The sequence below is a fragment of the Miscanthus floridulus genome, chromosome 8 (assembly GCF_019320115.1).
Source record: "Miscanthus floridulus cultivar M001 chromosome 8, ASM1932011v1, whole genome shotgun sequence".
NCBI classification, from domain to species: domain Eukaryota; kingdom Viridiplantae; phylum Streptophyta; class Magnoliopsida; order Poales; family Poaceae; genus Miscanthus; species Miscanthus floridulus.
This window is the reverse complement of record NC_089587.1, coordinates 68000685-68023997: the sequence shown is the minus strand read 5'-3', so window position 1 is coordinate 68023997 and position 23313 is coordinate 68000685. Positions and strand designations below refer to the sequence as shown.

The 23313-nt window shown below is 45.2% G+C and overlaps 1 protein-coding gene and 1 long non-coding RNA gene across 4 annotated transcripts; one reads left to right on the top strand and one right to left on the bottom strand.

The window, feature by feature from the left end:
- Positions 1 to 295: 295 nt before the first annotated feature.
- LOC136472435 (putative disease resistance protein At1g50180) lies at positions 296 to 19097 on the bottom strand. Its single transcript, XM_066470145.1, has 3 exons — positions 18622 to 19097; positions 12949 to 13166; positions 296 to 2555 (listed from the first exon to the last, which is right to left on the bottom strand). The coding sequence occupies exons 1-3, from the start codon at positions 18871 to 18873 to the stop codon at positions 518 to 520; spliced, it is 2508 nt and encodes an 835-aa protein (XP_066326242.1). The 5' UTR covers positions 18874 to 19097; the 3' UTR covers positions 296 to 517.
- Positions 6073 to 10103, top strand: LOC136472434 (uncharacterized). 3 transcript variants are annotated; one of them, XR_010762342.1, is made up of 4 exons: positions 6073 to 6781; positions 7261 to 7419; positions 9708 to 9810; positions 9893 to 10103. It is a non-coding gene; the product is annotated as an uncharacterized lncRNA (long non-coding RNA). The 3 variants fall into 3 exon arrangements; XR_010762341.1 differs by having other exon boundaries at positions 9700 to 9810; XR_010762343.1 differs by having other exon boundaries at positions 9696 to 9810.
- Positions 19098 to 23313: the final 4216 nt, after the last annotated feature.

Sequence of the window (23313 nt, the reverse complement as noted above, 5' to 3'; positions counted from 1 at the left end):
TGACAAGCATCACACACATAGTCTTTATTTAATTCAAAAGAATAAGGAAGATCAATTTTTTCCAATGACTTCTGTACCAGGACGAAGTATACATGAAGCACACGCTAGCTGGCTTGATGAGTGTACCTTTGGTTATTACCAACCTGTGTAGGACACGAGCATGAAGCGCGCAATATAAGGGACAGTGGAACTGGGAACAAAAGAAACCACACTTGAACAAGTAGTGGAAAATTAATAACATGACAGACGCTGATGAATGCTAATGCACCCTTTTATTAATAATATATATGCGAATGCGAGCGTACAGATGGTTCACGGTTACAACAACACACGGTAGTATAATATAATATGGATAAATCATAAACAGATAGAGATACATATCAAATAAATTCATGACAACACGATAAAATATATTATTTTTTCACAAACTGAAGAAATATGGATCTGATGCAGATATAAAAACCACGAAACCGAAACATACGTGTTGCACCTTTAATTCCTTCACCCATGGCGCTGCTTAGTCTTCGACTAGTATCTCTTGGACTTCTTGTGTATTGATAGGAATAATCTTATCGAATTCCTCCCGGATGTGCTGGGGCACCTCATTTGTATTTCTTAGATTGTAATAAACGAGGTTTGGTCGGACCTTGCTACCATCCCACCCGTCCTCAGGCCATTCCACACTGCCATCCAGCTCTACCGTCTGAAGGAATCGAAGGCTCGGTGCGGTGAAGACGCTTGAAGGAATCACATCACCTTGCAGACTCAAGTCAGCAAGGAGATGCATCTTCGTGAGAGCACTCTTCAGTGCCGGCCCATGTTTTTCATGTGCGATTCCATGCAGCTTCAGTGTCCGGAGATTGGGCATCTTGTGCAGTGCACATTTCTGTCCCTTCCATTCTCCTCCTTGGGCAGGCTTTACGCCAGATAGAGTCTGCAGCTCGCCCAGTTCCTCCTCGATGGTTTCTGGAAGGGTGAGCTTCTCTGCAAGCACATGCCGGAGTGTCCTTATCTTCCAGAAGCCTGGGTCAATCATCTCCACTTGAGTGTTCTGTATGTTCAGTGTCTGCAGGTTGAGCAGCCTCTTAATGCTGGACGGGAGCTCCTTGAGGTCCTTGCACTGAACACCTAAGTGACGCAAGTGGATCATTTCACCGATCTTATTTGGCAGCTTCTCAATCATTAGTCCATGTACTTTGATGACGCGAAGGAACTTGGACCCACACAGAAACTTGAGATCATGCCCATGCTTCTTGCTGTTCGTGTCTTGGCTGTCGTTGCTCTGATGTTGTTGCTCCTTGTCAACCCAGCATATGAAAGAACGCAACTTAGGAAACTTGTTGGTGAATGGGATATATCTGCCGCCCAAACTCATGAAAGAGAGGCGGCGCACCGACGGTGGAACAAAGACATGATGCATGTCGTGAACCTCCATGAAGCCAGCCTCACGAGCCTCTGACTGCAGGAACCCAAGGAGCCTTGGATGAACCCTGACATTCTCAATACCACCAGCGGCATTCATCGTATTAATCTGAACAAGGCACCGCAAGACCAGCTCCTTGAGGTAGCTACGACCCAGCTCCTCCATAGTCTTGCCCTTCTGTGGCTTGATGAATCCCTCGGCTATCCACGCCAGCACGGTTTCATCGGCAGTCCAGCTGGTATTCTTTGGGAAAGCAGCAAAGTAGAGGAAGCATGACTTGAGGTCGTTGGGAAGGTCTTCAAAGCTTGCCCAGAAGACCCTCTCAATCGCTGTTGTTCTTGCGGACACAAGGTTAGCATGACTTGTGGATTGTACAACTTCTTCAGTTATCTGCTTGATGCCTTCACCGTCGCCGCCTTGTACTAGTAGTGCTTCTTCCATCCTTGGTCCAGGCCTGAGTTGTTGTAGCACTGCTTCCCACTGTCCGGGCCTCTCCTTGAATCGGAGTAGTCCAGCCAGAACCACAATAGCCAGAGGGTAACCCCCAGTTATATCATTCACAATTTTGTGATACCTGTCGTCCCTGTTGTTGGTCATCATCATGCTGTCTTCCTTTGATCCATCATTACATACTATTTCTCTCCTGAAGGCCCTCGAACGGAACAACTGTCCGCTTCCTTTTTCATCCAAACGGCTCAACATGTGGATCCCGTTGAAGCCCTCTTGGTTGTTCATGGAATTAGCATGCCATGCAACTTCTTCGTACTCAGTGTCCAATACGAGCAGCACCCGGCTTCCATTATTTTCATCAGGCAGGCTTGCCCTCACGCAGCTGAGCATGGTTTTGGAGGGTATGCCAAAGAGCACCACCAGATACCTCTTCCCCGCCAGGAGGCCGAACTCGTAGATCCTTTCGAGGACAAAATCCACGGTGGAATCCGCTGGCACCCCGAGCCCAAAGACAACGTCGAACATAGAAGCCACTTTTTGGAGGATCATCATTACAAGGGTCGTCTTCCCGACACCACTCTCCCCAAGTATGGAGATGAACATTTGCCTCTGGTGATCTTCACGAAGCAGCAATTGCCGTAGTTTCATCACATCGCCATCAAAACCCACAGCATCATCTGGCCTGTTAATTTATTATTAGTATTTGTTAGTACATAAATACACACGTATATAAACATACACACACATATATCTTTACAACCAGTGCTCTAAATAACTATTCAACGCACCCAACGAACGAACATCTATCCACATGCGCTACGGTAAAATACCTCCCACGAGCGAACTGATTGGGTTTCTTGTGGTGGAACCTACCCACTCGGGTTTAAGTCCTCGATTTGGCACGAGTGCTCATATTTTCCTGGATTTATTCTAGCATTTAACGGCGATATGCTTTCAGTGGTAGGCAACGTCCCCAGTGAGGCGCTTGTGGTGGCTCATTCGAAGATGCTCATAGGGGTAGGGTTTTATATGTACATGTGTTCATAGGTGTGAGTGTACGTGTATGTTGTGGGCGGAATACCTCCTACAAATGCAAAATCACGATGACTAGAGAGTGCTTCCGAACTTATCCGCTATTCGCAGGACCACAACCGCAGTAGTATAATCTGATAATCCTATAAAACTCACACTTCGCGGTAGTATAAAAACTAGACCTTTAGAATTCGTCGTATCGTATATATTTCTCCCATTATTTCCCCATCTTCTCTCCACGCGCCATTGGTGGTGTAGCATCATCCTTGTCACCACGACGCTACGACCGTGGATCTGTCCAACTATGGGAGGGGTGGCGTTCCCTACTTCCCTTCCCTCCACACAACAGTAGATCCCTCCTTTGCTCATTATTTTACCTTTATAAGGGAAAATTTGAACTCCATTATAATTTTGCTAAATTAGAGATATGTCATCCTGTCCCATATGTCATTGACTCGTGTGAGCCCCACATGTTAGTGAGATACCAATAACATATCTCCAACTCTGCAAAATTATAATGGCACTGTTCAAACCTACGACAGCGTGCACTACGCTCCTCTCTCACCGGCGGCATGGTCATGTGCTTTGTGTAGATTAGTTTTTTTTCTCGAATATGTAGGGTCGATTAATTAGTTGTATATTTTGGTAAATATTATTGGTTGCTGTGAGCCTGTGATCCAAACGAATGTGTGATCTACACGATGATCAGATCACAACCTAAATGTTGATGAATTTGTATGCGCAAAAGCATGTAATGAATCTATGTGTACAAATATTAACGAATTTCTTTTTATCCTAGACTTCCTTTTGTGATTATATTTACTATTGGAAAGTAAATAATACTACTTGATTCTTTTTGTGCTTAAAATGAAACTGAGTCATGATGGAGAAAATCATGATTTCGAACCAAATTACTTTCTCAATCCAATATTTTTTTACTCCTTATGGTCACAAAGTGGATTGTACTATCAAAAAAGAGGGGGTTTACGATAATGTTTATACTAATTTACGATAAAGTGAATATATATTTATGCTACGTTTGTTACTATAACTCATGATGATATTTACCATAATATTATACTAAATCACTTAGTAGGAGTTATAGTAGTCTTATAAATTAGTACAATTGTTATAGTGATATCATAAGTTATTCTATGACCGGCCATGGAGTATACCATATAGTGGACAAATTTAGTACATGCAACTGATCAAAACTGATTATCTTTACTATCTATATTCGTTTCCTCACAAGATAACTATTTATACTTTATAATATCTATCGGGTTCTGGTAAACTTATCAATTATCTGATATGAATTTTCATTTTAGCATTGCACCTCCGTGAGTTTTTAATACATATTTAATTAAAACCGTAACTAAAATTTTACAAGCTCTTGTTATATCCTTTTTATCATAAATCGATATTTTTGCTTTACATTTCAATTTTATTACTTATCGAATTTTTAAACCACATATTAAGTTCAAAATCTTATGTTTATTGTATCTTTTATTCAAATTTTTTCTTTTATATTTTATTAAAAATATACTAGGACCTAGACTCCATTCTTAGTTACTATAATGGCATAAATGGTCATTTCAACCTACATCACGCCATTCAAGATGTTAAATTTCCTCTATGTGTAGTAGTATTGTTTTATAAAAAAAATGAGTGCTTACAACTAAACTACCAATATTGATATGTAAAAATATTTTGGCCAAAATGTTTGAACTTATCTAAAATAAAAAAAACATACAATATCTTAGAGTTTTATAATTTAAATTGATTTTTCTTGGTCACTGACATGTGGTTTGTTAAGAGAACACTTTTTCATAATCGATAAACTATATATATATATACTGTTCTGTAGCTTGCCGCAGAATAAGTTATTCTGTGGCCACTTTGAGTTACGATAATTACTATACTAATTTACGAGATTATGATAACTCCCTCGTAAGTGATTTACTATAGCATTATGATAAGTATCGTCTTGAATTATAGTAACCCATGTATTGTAAATGTGTATTGTCATTATCGTAAATTGGTATAAACATTATCGTAAATCAAGGTGGTCATAGAATAAGTTATTCTATGGCCAGCTGTAGAATAGCCTTACCATATATATATATATATATATATATATATATATATATATATATATATATATATATATATATATATATATGTATATATATATATATGTATATATATATATATAGAGAGAGAGAGAGAACTACTACCCTGTAGCTGGCTACAAAATAACTTATTCTGTAGCCACTTTGAGTTACGATAATTACTATGTTAATTTACGAGATTATAGTAACTCCTTACTAAGTGGTTTACTATAACGTTATGATAAATATTCACATGTGTTATAGTAACCCAACTATCGTAAATATGTATTGATATTATCGTAAATTAGTATATAAAATTATCGTAATTAAAGATGATTATAGAATAACTTATTTTGTAGCTGGCTATTGAATATACTCTCATATATATATATATATATATATATATATATATATATATATGTGTGTGTGTTTTTGCTTTTGAACACCCTGCGCGCTAAACAATATTAGCTCCGCCCAACTCCGACCAGCCGTGAAAGAAAAATCCACAACCGTAACTTTATTCCCGGGAAAGTAAAACTACACACTCGGTCTGTTTTCACCGTGTATATAAGCAAAAAAATAAGCAAACCCAAATCTAATTTTGTTTTATTTTACTCATACCTCTCTCTCTCATCTAATTTTGTTTTATTTTACTCGTACCTCTCTCTCTTTTGTTTTATTTTACTCATACCTCTCTCTCTCAAATCTAACGCCCTCTTTGGTAGGGCTCCGGCCGGCTCCGGCTCCTGCACTGTAGCAGGACGTCGGCTGCCCAGCGGCTGACAAGTGCCTACAAAAGCTGGAGCCGCGGAGCCAGAAAAACGAGCTTCTCCGGCTCCAGTTGTGTCAGTGATAGAGAAAAGAAGGAGAGAAAAAAACGGCCACCCAACGATCGACAGGTGCCTACAAGAACCGGAGTCGCGGAGCCAGAAAAACAAGCTTCTCCGGCTCCGGTTGTGTTAACGACAGAGGAAATGGGGAGAGAGAAAAACGACTTCAATAAACAATTACCAGGTGTCCGCCTCCCAGCGACCGAAGGCAGGAGACGAAGCCACCGGAGCCCTGCCAGAGGCTCTAATTTTGTTTTATTTTACTCGTACCCCTCTCTCTCTCTCTCGTCTCCTCAAATCTGGATCTCACGGAGGCAGTCGACCGCGGCTCTCTTCCCGAGCGGCGGTAGCCCCGGCCCCGGCCCCTCCACCGAGCGGCGGCGGCCGCGGCCGCGGCCTCGGCCTGTTCCCCCGCGGTGGTAGCACCCTCCGGCCACCCCCTCCCCGATCGGCGGCGTGCGGCCACCCCCTCCGCGACCGGCAGCGCCTCCTCTTCACTCGGCAGCGGCGCCCTCAGTGGCCCCTTGGTCGATCAGGTCGCGACGTCCGCTACCCTCCCGACCACGACAGCGGTCCCCTGGCCGGATTCAGCTACGACGACGGCGCCCTCGCACCTCCCGGCTGCGACATCTTCGGCTCTACATCGGCGGCGCCTCTTTCTCGGCGGATCCAGCCGCGACATCGACTCTCACTACCACCGACGGTGGCTCCGACGGCGTCGCGGCCCCTTCCCCTCGTCGTCCGGTGGCCGTGCGACTCGCACCACGTTGATGCTCCCCCGCCAGCGGTTTGCGCTGCGCCCGCGTGGACATCCTGGCGGCGCCACTCCCGCGTGCAGGGACCTGGAAGCAGCGGTGACGGCGTCCGGCGAGCCCCTCCAAAGCGGATCTGACCGCGGCGCCCCTCCCGTCACTGATGGTAGCAGATGGAGTGTTGTGAGTAGAATTTATTCTAATCCAATCCGTTTTGATGCACAGCAGATCGATAGTCTACTACATCGCTGGATGCATCCTCATCTAGTTGGTCATCCTCTCAAGTCTCACCTGCCTTTCATTCTAGATTAGTTTAATAGCATGGTCATAAATTTGCATCTATGGTTTCTTTTGGCCTGATCTGAGATGAAATCCTAGTTACTTTTTTGGAGCTAATTTCCTTCCAATTGATTAGCACACCAGCATGTAAGCTGTGCACTCCAACATCTAGTAGCAGAAATATTTATCGTTTCTTAGTGGCAATTCTCAATATTTTCTTCTGACTCTGCAACTGCTAATTTCTTTGATTGTACAAATTAAACCATGTGTGTGGGAATGTACTCATTTAGATTAGCAATTTAAAATATGACTATGACTACTACTATACTATGCCTACAACCACCATGTATTGTCTCATCTAACCAAACCGTCTATGGTTGCAGGTTGAAGTAGTAGTATCTAGCATCATTTAACTAGGACTACCATCACGACTATGACTACTACCACTGCTACCACGATCATGTGAGGCACGCAATCCCTACAAGCAGACTAGAACAAGAGACGTTATGTAGCGCCGGAAAGTAGAAGAAGCAGGCTGGAAGGTAGCATCTTCTTATGCTTCTCAAAGTCACCTCTTGTTGGGATCGTTGTATTTCTATTTGCTATTGAAGATCCTTGCAAGGATGCTTGTGAGACGATTTAATAACTGATGTGTTGGTAATCTCGTTCATCGTGTTCTCTCTTTAGTCATCGTTTTATATGCCTAGCTTTTAATTTTAGATTGATTTCTTGTTCTCAAGCGTAGAATTATTTTGTCCATCTAGAATCGTGCTAGGGCATCAAGCTAGTGGTCTTCGTTGATTGATCTATTATAGATTTTGCTTAATCATGAATTTATGGTTCAATATATTCTCATCATCCATACAACGAAGCGTGCTTGCTATTTTAATATCTCAAGTTTTAGACCCCTGATTGACTCGATTTCAGTTGCGCTCGTTCTAGGATATTATCTAGTTTAAAGGGGCGTACCTAGTGTAGAGAGCTCCCGCTCTGTGCAGGGTTTGGGGAAGGGTGTCAGTGGCAAGCCTTACCCTCGCTTGTGCAATGCGAGGAGACCGCGACTCGAACCCGGGATCTTCCGGTCATAGGCGGTAAGACTCTACCGCTTGCACTAGGCCCGCCCTTCAGGATATTATCTAGTTTATTCTCACAAAATTTGAGATCAATAAGATTAAGGATTTTTGTCAAGATCAGTTTTATTAGAGAGATGTTAAAATGAGGTGCAATTAGGTCTTGTGTTTAGGGGGAAGCTAGTGACCTGTTTTTTTATAAAATAGAATAGATCTAATCGTTGTTAGTGGTGACGGTGACCAGAGCTTGCCAGATTGAAGGCCAATGCTTCTTATTATTGTGAGAAATTGTAATATTTATCTTTTGTCTAAGCGCTTCTCATGATGATTAATATCGAGTCTCTTTTAGGGCCTATAGTTAGTAATGGTAAGAGAGTTACCATTTAAAATTGGCATGTGAGAATCCAAATGGGTCACCCTATCATACTTGTCCATCTAACACTGCGCTTGTCTTAGCATAAAAAGTACCAATAACTAGCTGCCATGAATTTCATACAAAATACTCCCTCTGCCTATCGATGTAAGGTGCATTTTGAACATAAACAAAGTCAAATTATACAAATTTTGACAAAGAATTAGTTGAATTATATGCAAGTTTATGGCATAAAATTTGCATCAGTATAATTGGATTCAAGAGGCCTTTGAGATGACATCGACATTTTTTGGGCAATTGAAAACATATTGTAAGAAAAATTAATAGCCAACATTTTCTTTGTATGACTTTTCTTTTATCAAGAAAATGTTTTAAGCTGCTAGATTTAAGGAGTACCAGATAACTACTTCCTTCGTTAAGTTTGGTTCAATTTATTGAAAAGAACATCAATATTTATAATACCAAATTACTATCATTAGATACACTATAAAATATATTTCATAATATGCTTATTTGGTGTCATAAATATTGGTGCTCTTTTCTGTAAACCCAGTCAAACTTTTAAAGTTTTACTTAAGACAACTATGTAAGTTGATTTATTAGGAGACAGAGGGAGTAGTTGTCAGGACTTTCGTAACAATGTTTAGATGCTTGGTATTCCATCCATTCCTAGATGTTAGCCACTTCAGTTTTATCATAAATTCAACTTATCTATAAGCTTTTAGAAAATACATTAACATATACAACACCCAATTATATTATTAAGAAATATTTTATGGTCGGTTTGATGAAACAGAGTTGATGTTGTAGATATCGGTGTGTTTTCTATAAATATGGTTTAAGTTATAGAGAGGTTGACTTAGGATAAAGTTCAAATGACCTACACGGTTAAATTGTAAGTTGTTTTAGTTTTATCCTACATGAAATTTATCTAATTTTAACCAAACGGGTAGAAATATATATTAACATATACAATATAAAACAAATACACTATCAATATTTCATGGTGTATCCAATTAATGAATCTAGTTTATTATTGTTGATGTTTGTGTATTTTTCTATAATTTGATTAAAACTAGAGAAATATGACTTGTATCAAAGGTAAAAATGATTTACAATTTGAGTCAAAGAGAGGATAATTCTTACCTGATAACTATTAACATAAACTATATTGTTGAAATGCGAACTGAGTGTGGTTAGGTTCTTTGGTGGAACCTGGCCATTGGGGTTCAATTCCTCGACTTGACATGGGTACTCGTAGTCCTAAATTTATCTTAGAATTTAATGGTGCTATTCTTTTAATGATAAATGATGTGCCTGTCAACAGTCAGGCACCTATAATGACTTCACTAATCTTGAGATTTACCGATCCAAGTTAGTCTTGTAGGGTCGAGTGATGACGCAGCGACGGCATTAGTGGCTGGCATGACCATCGGGCATCAGCAAGACGGAGTATTGAGCAGCAACAGTCAGCGGAGCAGCCCAAGAAGGTACGTTTCTCTTAAGCCAAAGCTAGCCTACTGCCCAACTCAGCTACTCCCTAAGTCACGTTCCTCTTTTTTCCTTTCAAAGTTTCAGTTTCTCCCTTAAGAATTGCTGGCGGCCGGTGATAGGTGATTCGCGATCAGCATGGACAGCAAAAGTAAACAATGTGTACTACACAAGCCAAGGAGTATTCAAAATTGATTTAGGTCTATTTACATATCAAATTGATCTTGCTTTTACTGGTGGCTACCACAAGTGTTGATAGAATATTTTCTGCATTAACCTTTATTTGGAATCATTAGTTGGGGTTTTTGGATCTACTAGAATTAATTTAGCAGCTAACTATTAGCTTCATGAATCTAAACACCTCTTAGTCCCTCCCATCAATCAACTCTAGTTTAGATAGTTTGCCCATTTTTCTATTTTAACAGGTTCCATGCATTCTTTTTAATTAAGACAATGAGCTGTTAACTAGTATTTTTAGTCATTTTGCAAAAAACAATGTATATTTAATATACAATACATACATTTGCTATTTTCCCTAATATAATAATTTGATATAAGAAACTATTGCCCTGTTCGCTTTGCTGATAAGCTATGACTGAAAGTACTGTTGGCTGATTTATTGTGAGAGAAAAATAATATTCGTTGACTAAAAAAAGTACGGCTTATAAGCCAAGCGAACAAAGCATATGTATTGTTGATCTGCCTCTTTTTTTATGGAGGAACGGTAAGCCCCATTCAGCACGTCAACACGTTGTACCCTCGTACTGCACCAAACTAAATCAAATTCCACTCTAATCTCACGGGAGTCGGGAGCAATGCAAATGTGCCCACCGTGTACCACTTGCACCATCCGCAAGCAAAAGGAAAGAGCCAGACAACAAAAGCGTGCCACTTCATCATGAGCCAATCCATCCACCGTGAGGTTGCATATGCAATCAGAATCTTTCTACGATTCCATTCGAAAAAAGGGTGATTTCTCATCAATCGTAGGTCAAACTTAAAATCGGTTTGAAGCATGTTCTTGAAAAAAAACATGCTGATTAAAATAATATCCATAAAAACTATATTTTGGCAAAGTATTTAAAAACATGTGTAGTTCCAACCATTCAATACCCCTAGTTTAAACGAAAACAACAAGAATTAGTTCCGACCAGACCTAGTTTTGGACCAGTTAGGGGCCTGTTCGCTTGAACTTATCAGCCAGCTTATCCGCTATAATCTACAGTATTTCTCTCTCACAAAATCAGCTTCAATCGGCTTATCAGCCGGCTTCAATACCAGCCGAACCAGACTCAGTTCAACTAGTTCAAACCCAACTTGAAGCTGTTAGAATCTGTTTTGAACCCAGTTGGAACCAGACCATCAACAACCAGTTTCAATTAGACCCAGTTTGAACCAGTAAGAACCCAGCTGGAACCAATTAAAATGCAATTTGAACCAATTAGAACCCAGTCCGTACCAGACCTAGCTCGAATATGTCAGAACCTAGTTTGAACCGGTCACAACTCTTTGAATTAGTTAGAACCCAGTTCCAACCAGGCCCAGTTTGAACCATTTAGAACCCAATTTTAACTAGTCAGAACCCAGTTGAAACCAGAGCATTAGCAACCAGTTTCAACCATACCCACTTTTCTCAAGCAGAACACCATAGTTGGAATTAGACCTAGTAGTAGCCGGTTTCAACCAAACCCAGTTTGAACCAGTCACAACCTAGTTTGAACCCGTTAGGACCTAGTTGGAACCAAACCCAGTAGTGACTAGTTCCAACCAGATCCAGTGGTGGATCCAGGTACAAGCTATGGGGCCACCTAGCCCCGTAGGTTTTGAATCCTGAATCCACCACTGGTTTACCCAGTCAGAACCTAGATAGAACATGACATAGTGGTAAATCAGTTAAACTTGACCCGACCCATTTTGAACCACTTAGACCTTAGTTTAAACTAGACCTAACAACAACTTATTCCAACTAGACCTAGTTTCAATCAGTCTGAACCAAGTTATAACCAAACCCAGTAGCAAACCAAATCTATCCAGAACCAGTTTGAATCAGTCCAAACCTAGTTAGAACCGAACCTAGCAGCAAAGAGTTTTAACCAAACCTAGTTTGAACTAGTCAAAACCCAATTCAAACCAGACACAACAACATGTAGTGCCAACCAAACCCATTTTCATCCGGTCAGAACCGAATCAGAACCCAGTCCGACTAGACATATCGGTAAACCAGTTCCAACCATAGTTATTAGGACTAGACTGGAGATTGAACCGGTCAACCTCTAGATTCACGGTTTGATTGGTTCAAACCATTGAACCACCGGTTTATCTGGTTTAAATGTAACTAAATATATCTCTCAAACACAAGTGACAGACAACAGGGGTGCGGGTTCAAGTCCCAGGCAACGCGCTCCTGTTTGGTTTTCTCCATTATTTTCTCCCCCACACCCATGTGGGTTGCATGCCCGATCTTTTATCTAGACCAGACCGGTTAGGGCTCCGGTTTAGGTTTTTTCCGATGGACTGTCGAGGTCAACCCATGTGGGCACGCTTGCTCGATCGGGCGGTCTAGTCATATTCTCTACAGAAAGTGTGGCCAGGTGTAGAATATATAAATAAACAAAAAGAAGAAGTAAGAGGCAACTCATATAACGAGTGTCCTATGATGACACGCATAATGCAAGTTATGCTGCTTAGACACAAATATTTTAAAAGAGGAAATGTTGTCATGTCAATCATTAAGTATAGTGCAAGTAGCTAGGTTCAGCGTGATATCGCTTGCACATACTAAACAACCGGTGCAATCTTAAGCATCTTATTCATCTTCTAAGCATCAATACGTCATGCATGTATTATATTAAAGGTAAGACTTGTTAGGATGTAGTCGGATTCGCATCAATCCAAATGTAATTGAGGTGGATTGAAGTGGAACTTGAATTAAATTCTACCCCAATCCACGCCAACAGATGTGGATTGAAATGAATCCGACAAATCTAAACAAGACCTAAGGTGGAAAACGATTTTTTGGCTAATCATCACCCCCTCTAATTAGTGCATTGTACATGCTGTTAGAAAGAAAAAAAAAACATCAATGATAACTGAAAATATAATTAAAGGGCTGGCTGGTCAAGGAGTGAGTCGCATACCATGCTGAAATGGCTGTAGTGGAAGACGTCACTGGCGCTAATGGTGTATGCCCGATGTTGTACTCCTTTTGGTTTTCTGAGATTTTTGCAAGCCTCGTATTGATACTTTTGATCCGGGCAGACAACGCATGTCGGCTGAGAATTTGGGTGCAGAAACCAGTCAAATATTTGCGCCACACTTTCTTCCAGCATCGATAACCCTGGCTTTTCAGGTCAACCTGCAGTTATTCAAGTAGAAAAACCTTGCACAAGTTACTAACATCACTATATAATATACCACACGCAGTCACTATAATAACACACAGTTCCGTCGGCCCATCATGTATTGCTACACAATTTAAAATATTGCCGGTTCACAAGGCAAAAGCCTGTCATTATCGGACTTTAAAACCAACCGAAAGTGTAGCAGATAATTGTCACTGCCGATTGTTAATAAAACCAGACAGTAACACATCCAGAAAGGAAAGCAGCTCGCAACCGGCGGTTGAATCTACGACCTCGTCTATGCGAGGTAAACCGAAGGGGTTCTTAGGGCAGTGTTTGTTGAGATCAGTGTAATCAACGCACATTCTCCATTCATTATTCTTTTTGCGTACAAGAACCGGGTTGGCTAACCACTCCGGGTGATACACTTCTTTGATAAATTCGGCTGTCAAAGCCGTGTAACTTCTACCCTAATCGCCTCCTTTTTGTCGCGAGCGAACCGTCGTAGCTTCTGCTTGATAGGTTTGGCCTTGCCGTTGACATTCAAGGAGTGCTCGATCAAGTTCCGAGGTACACCGGGCATGTCTGCAGGTTTCCATGCGAACACATCCATGTTGCTCCTCAAGAACCTGACGAGCGCGTCTTCCTATTTGGGATCCAGGTTGGCCCCGATGAGGGCCGTTTTGCTGGGATCGCCGTCGACCAGCTGGATCACCTTGTGCTCCTTGGACTTGATGTTCTTGCGTGGAGCCTCGAGCTCTGGAATCTCCAGGTGGTCGGCGGAGGTCTTCTTGGCGTCGAGCATGGTCTCGGCCATGCGAATAGAAAGGTCGTGAGCCTCTGCTATTTTGAAGCTGTCGTCCTCGCAAGTATAAGCTGCGTATACGTTGCCCCTGAGGGTTAGAACTCCTTTCTCGGTGGGCATCTTGAGCACCAGATACCTGTAATGAGGTACGGCCATGAACTTGGTGAGCGATGGTCGACCAAGAATAGCATGGTAGGTGCCGTCGAAGTCAGCGACCACGAAGTTGACGTAGTCAGTGCGGAAGTGGTCCGGGGTCCCGAATTGCACAGGTAGCGTGATCTGTCCGAGAGGTGTAGAGCTCTATCCGGGGAGAACACCCCAGAACTGTGCCTCGTACGGCTTGAGATCCGCCTGGGTTATCTTCAGGGCGGGCAGACTGTTCCTGAACAGTATATCGATGGAGCTGCCGCCGTCGATCAGCACTCTGTCGAACTGAACCTTGTTGATGCAAGGATCGAGGACCAGGGGAAAACGTCCTGGCTCAGGTATTGCGGCCCATTGGTCCTTTCTGCTGAAGGAGATCTCGCGGTGAGACCATGGAGGGAGCCACGGATCGACGAGGAGGGTGTCGGTGTTGGCCACGATCAAGCAAGCGCGAGCGAGCAGCTTGCGTTCTCGTTTGGTCTCAATGGACACTTTGCCTCCGATGATGGTGTGCACACGATCGGTTGGCTTGACGTACTTGTGACGGGGATCTGCGTCTTCATCGTCGTTGTCCTCGTTGCGCTGTTCCCCTGCGTCGTTAGGCTTGTCGGATGTGTCCGGAGCCTGTTGACGCGTGTAGATAGATTTGAGAACGCGGCAATTCTCCATAGTATGGTTTGACTTGGGATGGAGCTGGCAGGGCCCTTTCAATGCTTTGGCGTAGTCGTCTTCATAGTTACGACGTCCGCCCCCTTTTTTAACGGTGTTGACCTCGCCGTCATCTTCCCGAGCATGCTTGCCCCTGTAATCGTCACGGCGATTACGCCGCTGATTACGTTGGTCGCGTTGGTCGCGGGAGTCGTTGCGCTGGTTACGGCGGTCAAAATTGTCGTTCCGACCACGGTTGCCGCGGTAGTCGTCGCGGTGTGGGGGGTGGTCGGAGTGTGGAACCCTTGCTGCTTCTTCGATAATTATCTTTTTAGCGTCATCGGCATCTGCATATTTCTTAGCGGTGGCCAGGAGCGCTGTAACCGATTCGGGCCTTTTGCGCAGGAGCTTGTCCCTTAGGGCGTCGTGGAAGCGGAGGCCAGTGATGAAAGCCTCAATTGCCTCGTTGTCGGAGATCGACGGGACCTTGATGCGCATCTCTGAGAAACGCCGGACGTACTCGCGCAGTGGCTCATCTTTCCGATCTCGAATCCGTTGCAGATCGTATTTGTTTCCCGGTTGCTCGCAAGTTGCAATGAAATTGTCAATGAAAGCCTGCTTGAGCTCTTGCCAAGAATCAAAGTAGTTCGCCGGCAAGCTGACCAGCCATTGGTGACCTGCATGGCCAACAGCGACTGGGAAGTAGTTAGACATGACGTGCTCGTCAGCCATGGCTGATCTGCACGCAGTTTCGTAGAGCATGACCCATAATTCGGGGTTCTCCTTGCCGTCGTACTTCTGAAGTTTCTCGAGCTTGAAGTTCTTGGGCCATATGACTTGGCGAAGGTGCGGAGTAAACTGCTTCAGACCCGGCGGGCCGTGGGCAGTGTCATATTCCATACGGCGATAACTTTCGTGGGATGCTCGATCGTTGGCTCTCTGGTTGATGCGATCGCGCAAATTGTGTTCCCCGAGGTAGCGGCGGAGATCGTTATTGCCGTCTCGGCGATCCCGGTTGCCATCCTGATTAACCCTGCGACCGCGGCGATTATCGCGGTTGTCTCGGCGGTTGTCGTCCCGAACATCGCGGCGGTTGTCCTCCCGACGGCGGTTGTCGTCCCGACCACTATCATGACCGCCGTTTCCGCCTTGACGGTTGTCTGATGGGTCGTTGTTGCGCGAGCCACGTTGGTTGAGTGGCTGTGAGCGACTCGAGTATTGACGGCTGTGGCTTGATTCGACTGAAACGGATGGAGCCCGGGCTTGATTCACCATCTCTGCGGTCTGAGCCATAGCAGCCGTCAGATAAGCTTGTATATCATCACGAACTGCCTGGGTTTCTGGGGTGTTGGGTAGCCGTTGCATTGTCGCCATGGCGACGGCTACGTTGGCGCTTGGAGTCCTGAAGACCTGTTTGTCCCCCACCCTGTCGAAAGCATTGTTGAGGTCGCGTGGTTGGACCCTTATGCGTCGTGCCTCCTCTTCTGCTTCAGCTTCGATTTGCCGGCGATTAAATCGGTCAATATTGCGTGCCTCGCGTGCAATCCTTTCTTGCTCTATTTCGCCAACCGTTGGTGGTTCGTCATTGCTGACAACGTTGATCAAACCCCCTCGCCTTGGTGGGAAAGACGGGAATTGCGGGAAACCCGGGGCGTGGTCTGTTATATCCAGATCGTATTCGACGCCTTCATCGTCGTGATGCTGGAGCTCGGTGTGGACGGAGGCATTAGATGCGATGCCAGACGAGGAGCTGGAGTCACCCTCTTGGACCGTGTGGACGGATCCTTCTTGATAATCCTCAATCCGGATCATGTTAACGAAGTTGCTTGGCCTCGGCCGAGGCTGATATACCAAACACAGATCCGAGCAGCGTCGTATGCTGTACGCGTAGTTGGAGGCAGCGTTTCACAGGCCGTAGGGCTGGGCCTGGTAGTTCTCCGTCGAGGCTTCGTACTCGGAGAGCCGGAGACCCGTCGCGGAGGCTGGCCGGCGACGAGCGGAGCGCCCTTCAGGAGTAGATACGACCACGAGATCTGTACCAAGTCGTGCAGGACGACTGGCCCGAGCTGGTTGGGTAGATCTGTTGTGGGGTGCGGTTACCTGCTCATTTGGTTGACTTTGAATCGTACTTACCAGAGCTAGGGTTTCAGCGAGTTTGGTGCCGACCCGATCGATGGAGTCGAGCAGGTCGGTGTTGTCGATCTGCTTCCCTTTGTAGCGAGGAAGCGGATGACGGGTTGTCGGCGTGGCTGAAGGTGATGCGGGCGTGGTCAGAGCCAGATGTACCGTGGTCGGAGCCAGATCCATCGTGGTCGGAGCCGTATCCGTCGTGGTCGGAGCCAGATGTACCGTGGTCGGAGCCAGACCCATCGTGGTCGGAGCCATATCCGTCGTGGTCGGAGCCGTAGCCGATGCGGGTGAAGCAGTGGTCGCCGCAGACTGAATCCGCGCCTCCTCCGTGGTCATGGCGATGAAGTCGTCGGAGCAGGTGGTCCAGGTGATCTGGCCGACGGTGAACGTGAGGCCATTCGGCGTAGCCATGGAGCCGGGGATGATGACCATCTTGTTTGCTTGGAGAGCAGTACGCACACCCCCTACCTGGCGCGCTACTGTCGACGAAATATGGTCGGCAGTCTACCTAGGGGTATGCCCAAGGTAGTAGATTGTCGGCAGACAGATGCGTAAGCCACAAACAAGACGGTGACGTAAGACAGACACGAGGTTTTATCCAGGTTCGGCCGCCAAGAAGGCGTAATACCTACGTCCTGCGTCTGATTTGTATTGCTGTATGTCAATGAGAGATGATTTTTTAGGGGGTCCCCTGCCCGCCTTATATAGTCCGGGGGGCAGGGTTACAGATCTGAAAACTAATCCTAGCCAGTTACAATTGCCATATGTGGCCGGATAAGGATTCCTATTCTAACCGACCAGGATCTTGCTTGATCGCCAAATCTGCCTTGACTCCTTGCGCGGGACTCCGAACAGGTTGGCCGGGCCGCGCGTCGTCTTTTGGTGGACCGGACCCACTGATCCGGGCCGGCCCAAGCCTAGCCGTAAGGGTATAGGGGTTAATACCCCCACACTCTCAGACCCAGAATTTCTTTTTAACATGATTAACTCTCTCTCTTACGTTCACGTATGCGCCCTTTTCCTTCTCTCTCCCCTCTCGCTCTCCCTCCCCTCCCGGCTTTATTTCCTCTCCTCCTCCCTAGATCCTGGTCTGCTCCTCCCTCTAAGCCTTCTCTCCTCTCTCATCCTCTCCTCACCACACCCTAGCGTAGGTGTGGCATGGGACCCTAGCGTGTACTAGATGTGAGTGGCGCTGGTGTTTTTTCTCTCTCTCTCTCTCTCATTTTTCTTTGAAAAATGGGCATCACTGTCGCCGTGTGTGCACTGCTGAATACCACCACTAGCGCAAAATCCCACCATGAATGCAGGTTTGCGGGAGTAGTACAATGCCATTAGGGCGTTCCCAATGGTTCTTAAATATTATAGCTAATTGGCTATATCAAGGAGAGAGATCAAATAGATAGCGACTCCCAAATAGCTAGTTTAGCATGATCTTCTAAAACAACTCTCTCACGGATCATATAAATCTCCACTACAGTCTTCTTTTTTATTACTAAACCTCATCTAGCTAGCTATTTGTAAGTTGTCATTGAAGACGCCCTTATAAATCTAACAATTGACTCACAGACACCCACTTGTCCTCGATTCTGACATGTAAGCTGGCGAAATTGCATTTAATTTACTGGCTTGCGAATTTTATATAATAAAGTTAGTGTAGAATTTAAATTCGCATATGTAGACTAACTTTGGTTGAGCGTATACACACAATAACACAAGCAAGCCAGGGGCAACAATGAGCTAACCTGGTAAATGAATTCATCGAGCGTGTCCTCGGCTTCGAACGCGACGTCGCGCGTCTGGCGCACCCACACGCGAGTCAGCTGGTCGGTGCCGGCACGGCGCTTCCGGTCGGCGTCGCGGATGAAGGCCTGCAGCCACTCCAGACGATCACGGAGCAGCGTCATGTTGTCGCCCACCTCCAGCAGGATCTTGGCCTCGCTCGCCGCCAGCTCGCCGAACTTGGACAGCACCGCCGCGATCGCCGTCTCCGCCATGATTATGTGTATCTATTTGTCCTTTAGTTTTACTTGTATATATAGTTTCTGTGTGGATTGAATACTGGATGAATGACGAACGAAAGTACGTCTCTCTTTGCTAAGCAACCAAGTGCTCGCCCTAGCTAGCACAACGCCGCCTCGATCAGCTGGGTGTGTGTGTGGATGCGCGCGCATGATGGCTGCAAGCTTGCAGCAGCTATATTATTTATAGATGGATAGATCCTTTCCGGCCAACCCCAGCAGCTTACAAGAAGCAACGAATAACACACATGCCTTTTCTTTTTATCTGGAGATTCGCAAGCTGGATGGATTGCCGGCATTTTGGGCCAATTTAGCAGAGAGCAACAATCCATCTTTATTCTTTTATTTGTTCTTCTGCAACGACGACCCCCAAGCAAAGAATGAACCAGACCAGACGCATGTTTTCATGGAATCACCCAAAGGATGCATGGGTCCCCAGCGCACAAAATCCGAAACAGAAGCCATTGGGTGGCTGCTTGGCTTTTCAAAGACTGGTCTAACACTTGCACCAAGGTTAGACAAAAATCCTCTGGACTGCTCACTCTAATTCACGGAGGCTTTTTTAGAGTTAAATAATCTCAAGTTTAACTAAATATATATAGAAAAAAGTTAAAATACTAATAGTTATAACACGTAATATGTATCAATAGATGAATCATAAAAACATAACTTTTTAATAATAAACTAACTTATTTGAGATAAAAACTATTGATAACATTTTTTGCAAATCTAGTCAAATTTAAGAAAAATTTAACTTAGTTTAAACTTAGGATGACATTCTTTCTACTACGGAGGGAGTATATATCAACTCCAATTCAGCAAAACATGGTGCGGTTAGACAGTCCTGGCCTTTGGCCCTGTTCGCTTATCTTATAATCCTTACTTTTCAACTTGTTTTTTTCAGTCGGAACGGTGTTTTTCTCTTATGACAAATCAGCCGGAACAGTGTTTCGGCTTGTTTTTTCAGCGAAGCGAACGGGGCCAAAATAGGAGGGTGGCGCCGTCGCCTTCCGCCTTTCCCCACACTTCTTCTGTATTGAGGGAAAGGGAAAGAGCAAGCAGGAGGACCTGGCAAAGATAGATGGCCAGCTTGGCGGCAAAGATGATGACCGGCCTAGCGAATGTGATGACCGCACTGCCCATCGAGGCGACTTGGTTGATGGGTGCCCACTACTACAGAAAACTTTATAGAGGCGGGCGTTTTAGATTTTTAGAGGCGGACAAAGCAACCACCTCCAATCAAAGGTCACGGTTAATGCACAGACCATGGATGCCCGCCTCGGTTAATCAATACCAAAAAACAAAAAAAAGAAAATCCCGTGGACAGGCCCGCTGAGCCCATCCACAGGCCTGCCGAGACCATACACGGGTGGCGGCCGCCGCTTGTCTAATCTACATCACCGGTCGTCGGATCCGCCGCTCCGCTCGCCAGATTCAGGCTCCGTCGGAGAAGATCGGGCCCCGCGCGTGGCACCAGAGAAGGACAAGACCGGGCCACGGCGGAGGAGGAGATCCACGCCGCCCGCGCTGGAGGAGGAGAACCACGCCGCCAGCACCCCGCGCCGGATCCACTGTTGCCGCCGCCGTTGCCGGATCCCGCTGCCACCGCTGTTGCCGGACCCCGCGCCGGCCCCCGCCCCAGATCCGCCGTTGCCAGGCGCCATGGCCGCCGCCGCCGGGAGCACGCGGCCTCCACCACCGGCGCGCATGGCCCTCGCCTGGGTGAGCAACACCCGCCACTTGCGTGACCACCATGGCAGGCCGAAGGCGCACGGCCCTCGCCTGGGTGAGCGGTTGCTTCCTCAGATGCGCCGCTGAGAGAGTGGAGGGAGGGTCAAAGGGAGAGAGAGTGGAGGGAGGGAGAGAGCGAGGGAGGGACGTCGCATCTGCTGAGGGAGACCGAGAGGGAGGGAGAGGCGGCCGCATCTGAGAGGTGGAGAGGCAGAGAGACTGGATATGTGAAACCGAAACCCTAACTGGCAGTATATATATGAGGAGCGTGATATCGGGCCGAGATATGGGCAATCTGGGCCACTATTTTTGGAGGCGGGCCTTATAGTGTGCCTGCCTTCAAAAATTAATTTATGGAGACGGGTATCTTAAGACGACCGCCTCGGTAAATAAAAAATGCCCACCTCCGTTAACCGTAGGCATTAACCGAGGCAGTTGGATTTTGTGACCGCCTCCGTTAATAAAAGGGCACCATCTTGTAAAATTATTTGTGTAGTAGTAGCCTTAGAGTCCATCCTTGAAGTGCCCATGGGCAGCCGCACCATCGAGGTGCGATCGCTGGTGGTGCAGCACGCGGCGGACCTGGCGGAGATGCTCTGTTTTAAGACTTTGTGCCGTCGCTAGGAAATTCAGGACTTCTGCAAGCTGAAGGTCTTCGCATCTGCGGATGCGGTGCTCGTCATCCTCGACGACACACTACTGCCGATCCTTGACAAGCACCCCACCTCTCTTCCCGCCCTCGACCTCTTGGAGCGCGACGCCTAATAGACTCCACACCCTCTCCGTCACCGTGGGAGGTACCTTCGAGGAAGAGGTCGACTTATGTACCAGGATCTCATTCACCATGTCAAGGAAGGTCGCGCCAAGCCCTCCCGTCAATGAGTTAGTCGCCCGCTCCAACTCCCTTCGTGCTCGCATCACCACCCTCCGTGACCAGGTTGTTGGGGTCAGCGACGACAACATCCTGAGTGATGGCAACGGTGAGGACAGCGATGATGGAGACGATGGGTTCATTGATGCGGATGATTGATCCAGATCCAGTCGGCTAGACAAGTAACGAGTTCAACTTTATACAATATAGTATAGCATAGTAGTAATCTGAGTAGATTACTAAAGGGAAACATAAATATTGGTCCGAGTAGTACAGTCCTTAATGTCATATATCTTAGCCTATAGAATTACTATTGAGAGAAATGACTGAATCATGTAATCTGCATTTTGTAGTTTTGAATGGAATCAATACCTGCTCTGCTACCTTGTGGTGTACTTAGAACTTTCGAAATTAGTTATGTTTTCAAGAGAAAACATGGTATTGTCTATGGAGAGTACTACTAGGAGTGGTTTGGAGAACATTGAGTTGGAATACTCTACTCAAGGAAGAAGATCAACAAATGTTGAACAAGATCATAAACAAGTTGAAGAAGAAGGCGGTGAGATGAAAAGAATGGGATGTATGCAACAGTCATATTTGGGAGCTTCACTAGCCATAGGCAATACATAAATGGTAGAATTGGGATTGTGGTCTCTAGCAACTCCACTCAGCATGAAACTATGGAAAATGATAGTAGTAACAAGATCATAGTTGAATTGAATTTGTTGGTTTTTGCAACTGAACATGAGAGAGAAGAGAGTGAGAGAGAGAGCCAAATGAGTGGTGGGCTAAAGTTCCTCTCCAACTCCCCCAATTATAGGGGAGGTGGTATGAGAGGTTTTAGTTCCTTCCCCTGGTATAGCTCTTATTTACAAAAGAGTCCCTAGAAGTTATAAATGAGTTCTAAACATTGTGCACCTCTACAAGATCACGCCTCCCAAATTCAATAGGCTCTGGTACGCTGTGGAGGTCCGACTCATCAATTTAACTAAACCGGGTGTCACCTGTTTGACCGACGCACTTGAGCCTAAACCGACACCTGGGATCCTTAGGAGAGTGCCATCCGCACTTCCTCTTCTAGGTTCTTTAGCAGAAGTACATCTCACGAGCCAATCATCAAGCATTTCACATAACACAATCATCACATAATATGAAGAATTAACAAGTTACAGCATTGAGCATGACATACAAGTGAAAGACATACTTATCAAGAAAAGAGACATTTCATCTATGAACCCATCTTCTAGCTAAGTTTACTCTCAGTCTCTTTTCTACTAACATTAGGGTAACTACAGCTCATTTGGGGATGCCAGTCAACTTCATTGAGCTTGGCTCAATGGTCATCAAGTCTGAAGTACTTGCAAAATAACTTACCGGTAGCAACGTGATTACATTGCGTACTCAGAGGGCTTATTCCAACATATATATTTGGTGGATGCAAGGATTAATAGGCATTTGTAACTTTGCATAAAAAGCATGGTTTTTATTAGAGAATGATATTCTAGTGATTCATATTTCAATTCTTGACAAGTATGGTTATATTGACAAGTAACTTTGAGAACATTATTAAGTGATCAACATTATGAAGTTATCTCATTTCCTTGTTCAACCACTCTCACTACACTGAGTCTAGAAGAGAGAACAGCCGAACAATTCGGTCTGAAGACTTCAGGCTTTCAAAAAGATCAATATAGGTGTACAACTGTACCCACATAAACACCAAGGGTGAACCACTACACCCTTGCCCGGATAAGGGTTGCCTCAAGGTTCCGACCTTTCCTCAATGTGGCTGTCAGATCGATGAACGGTTTGAT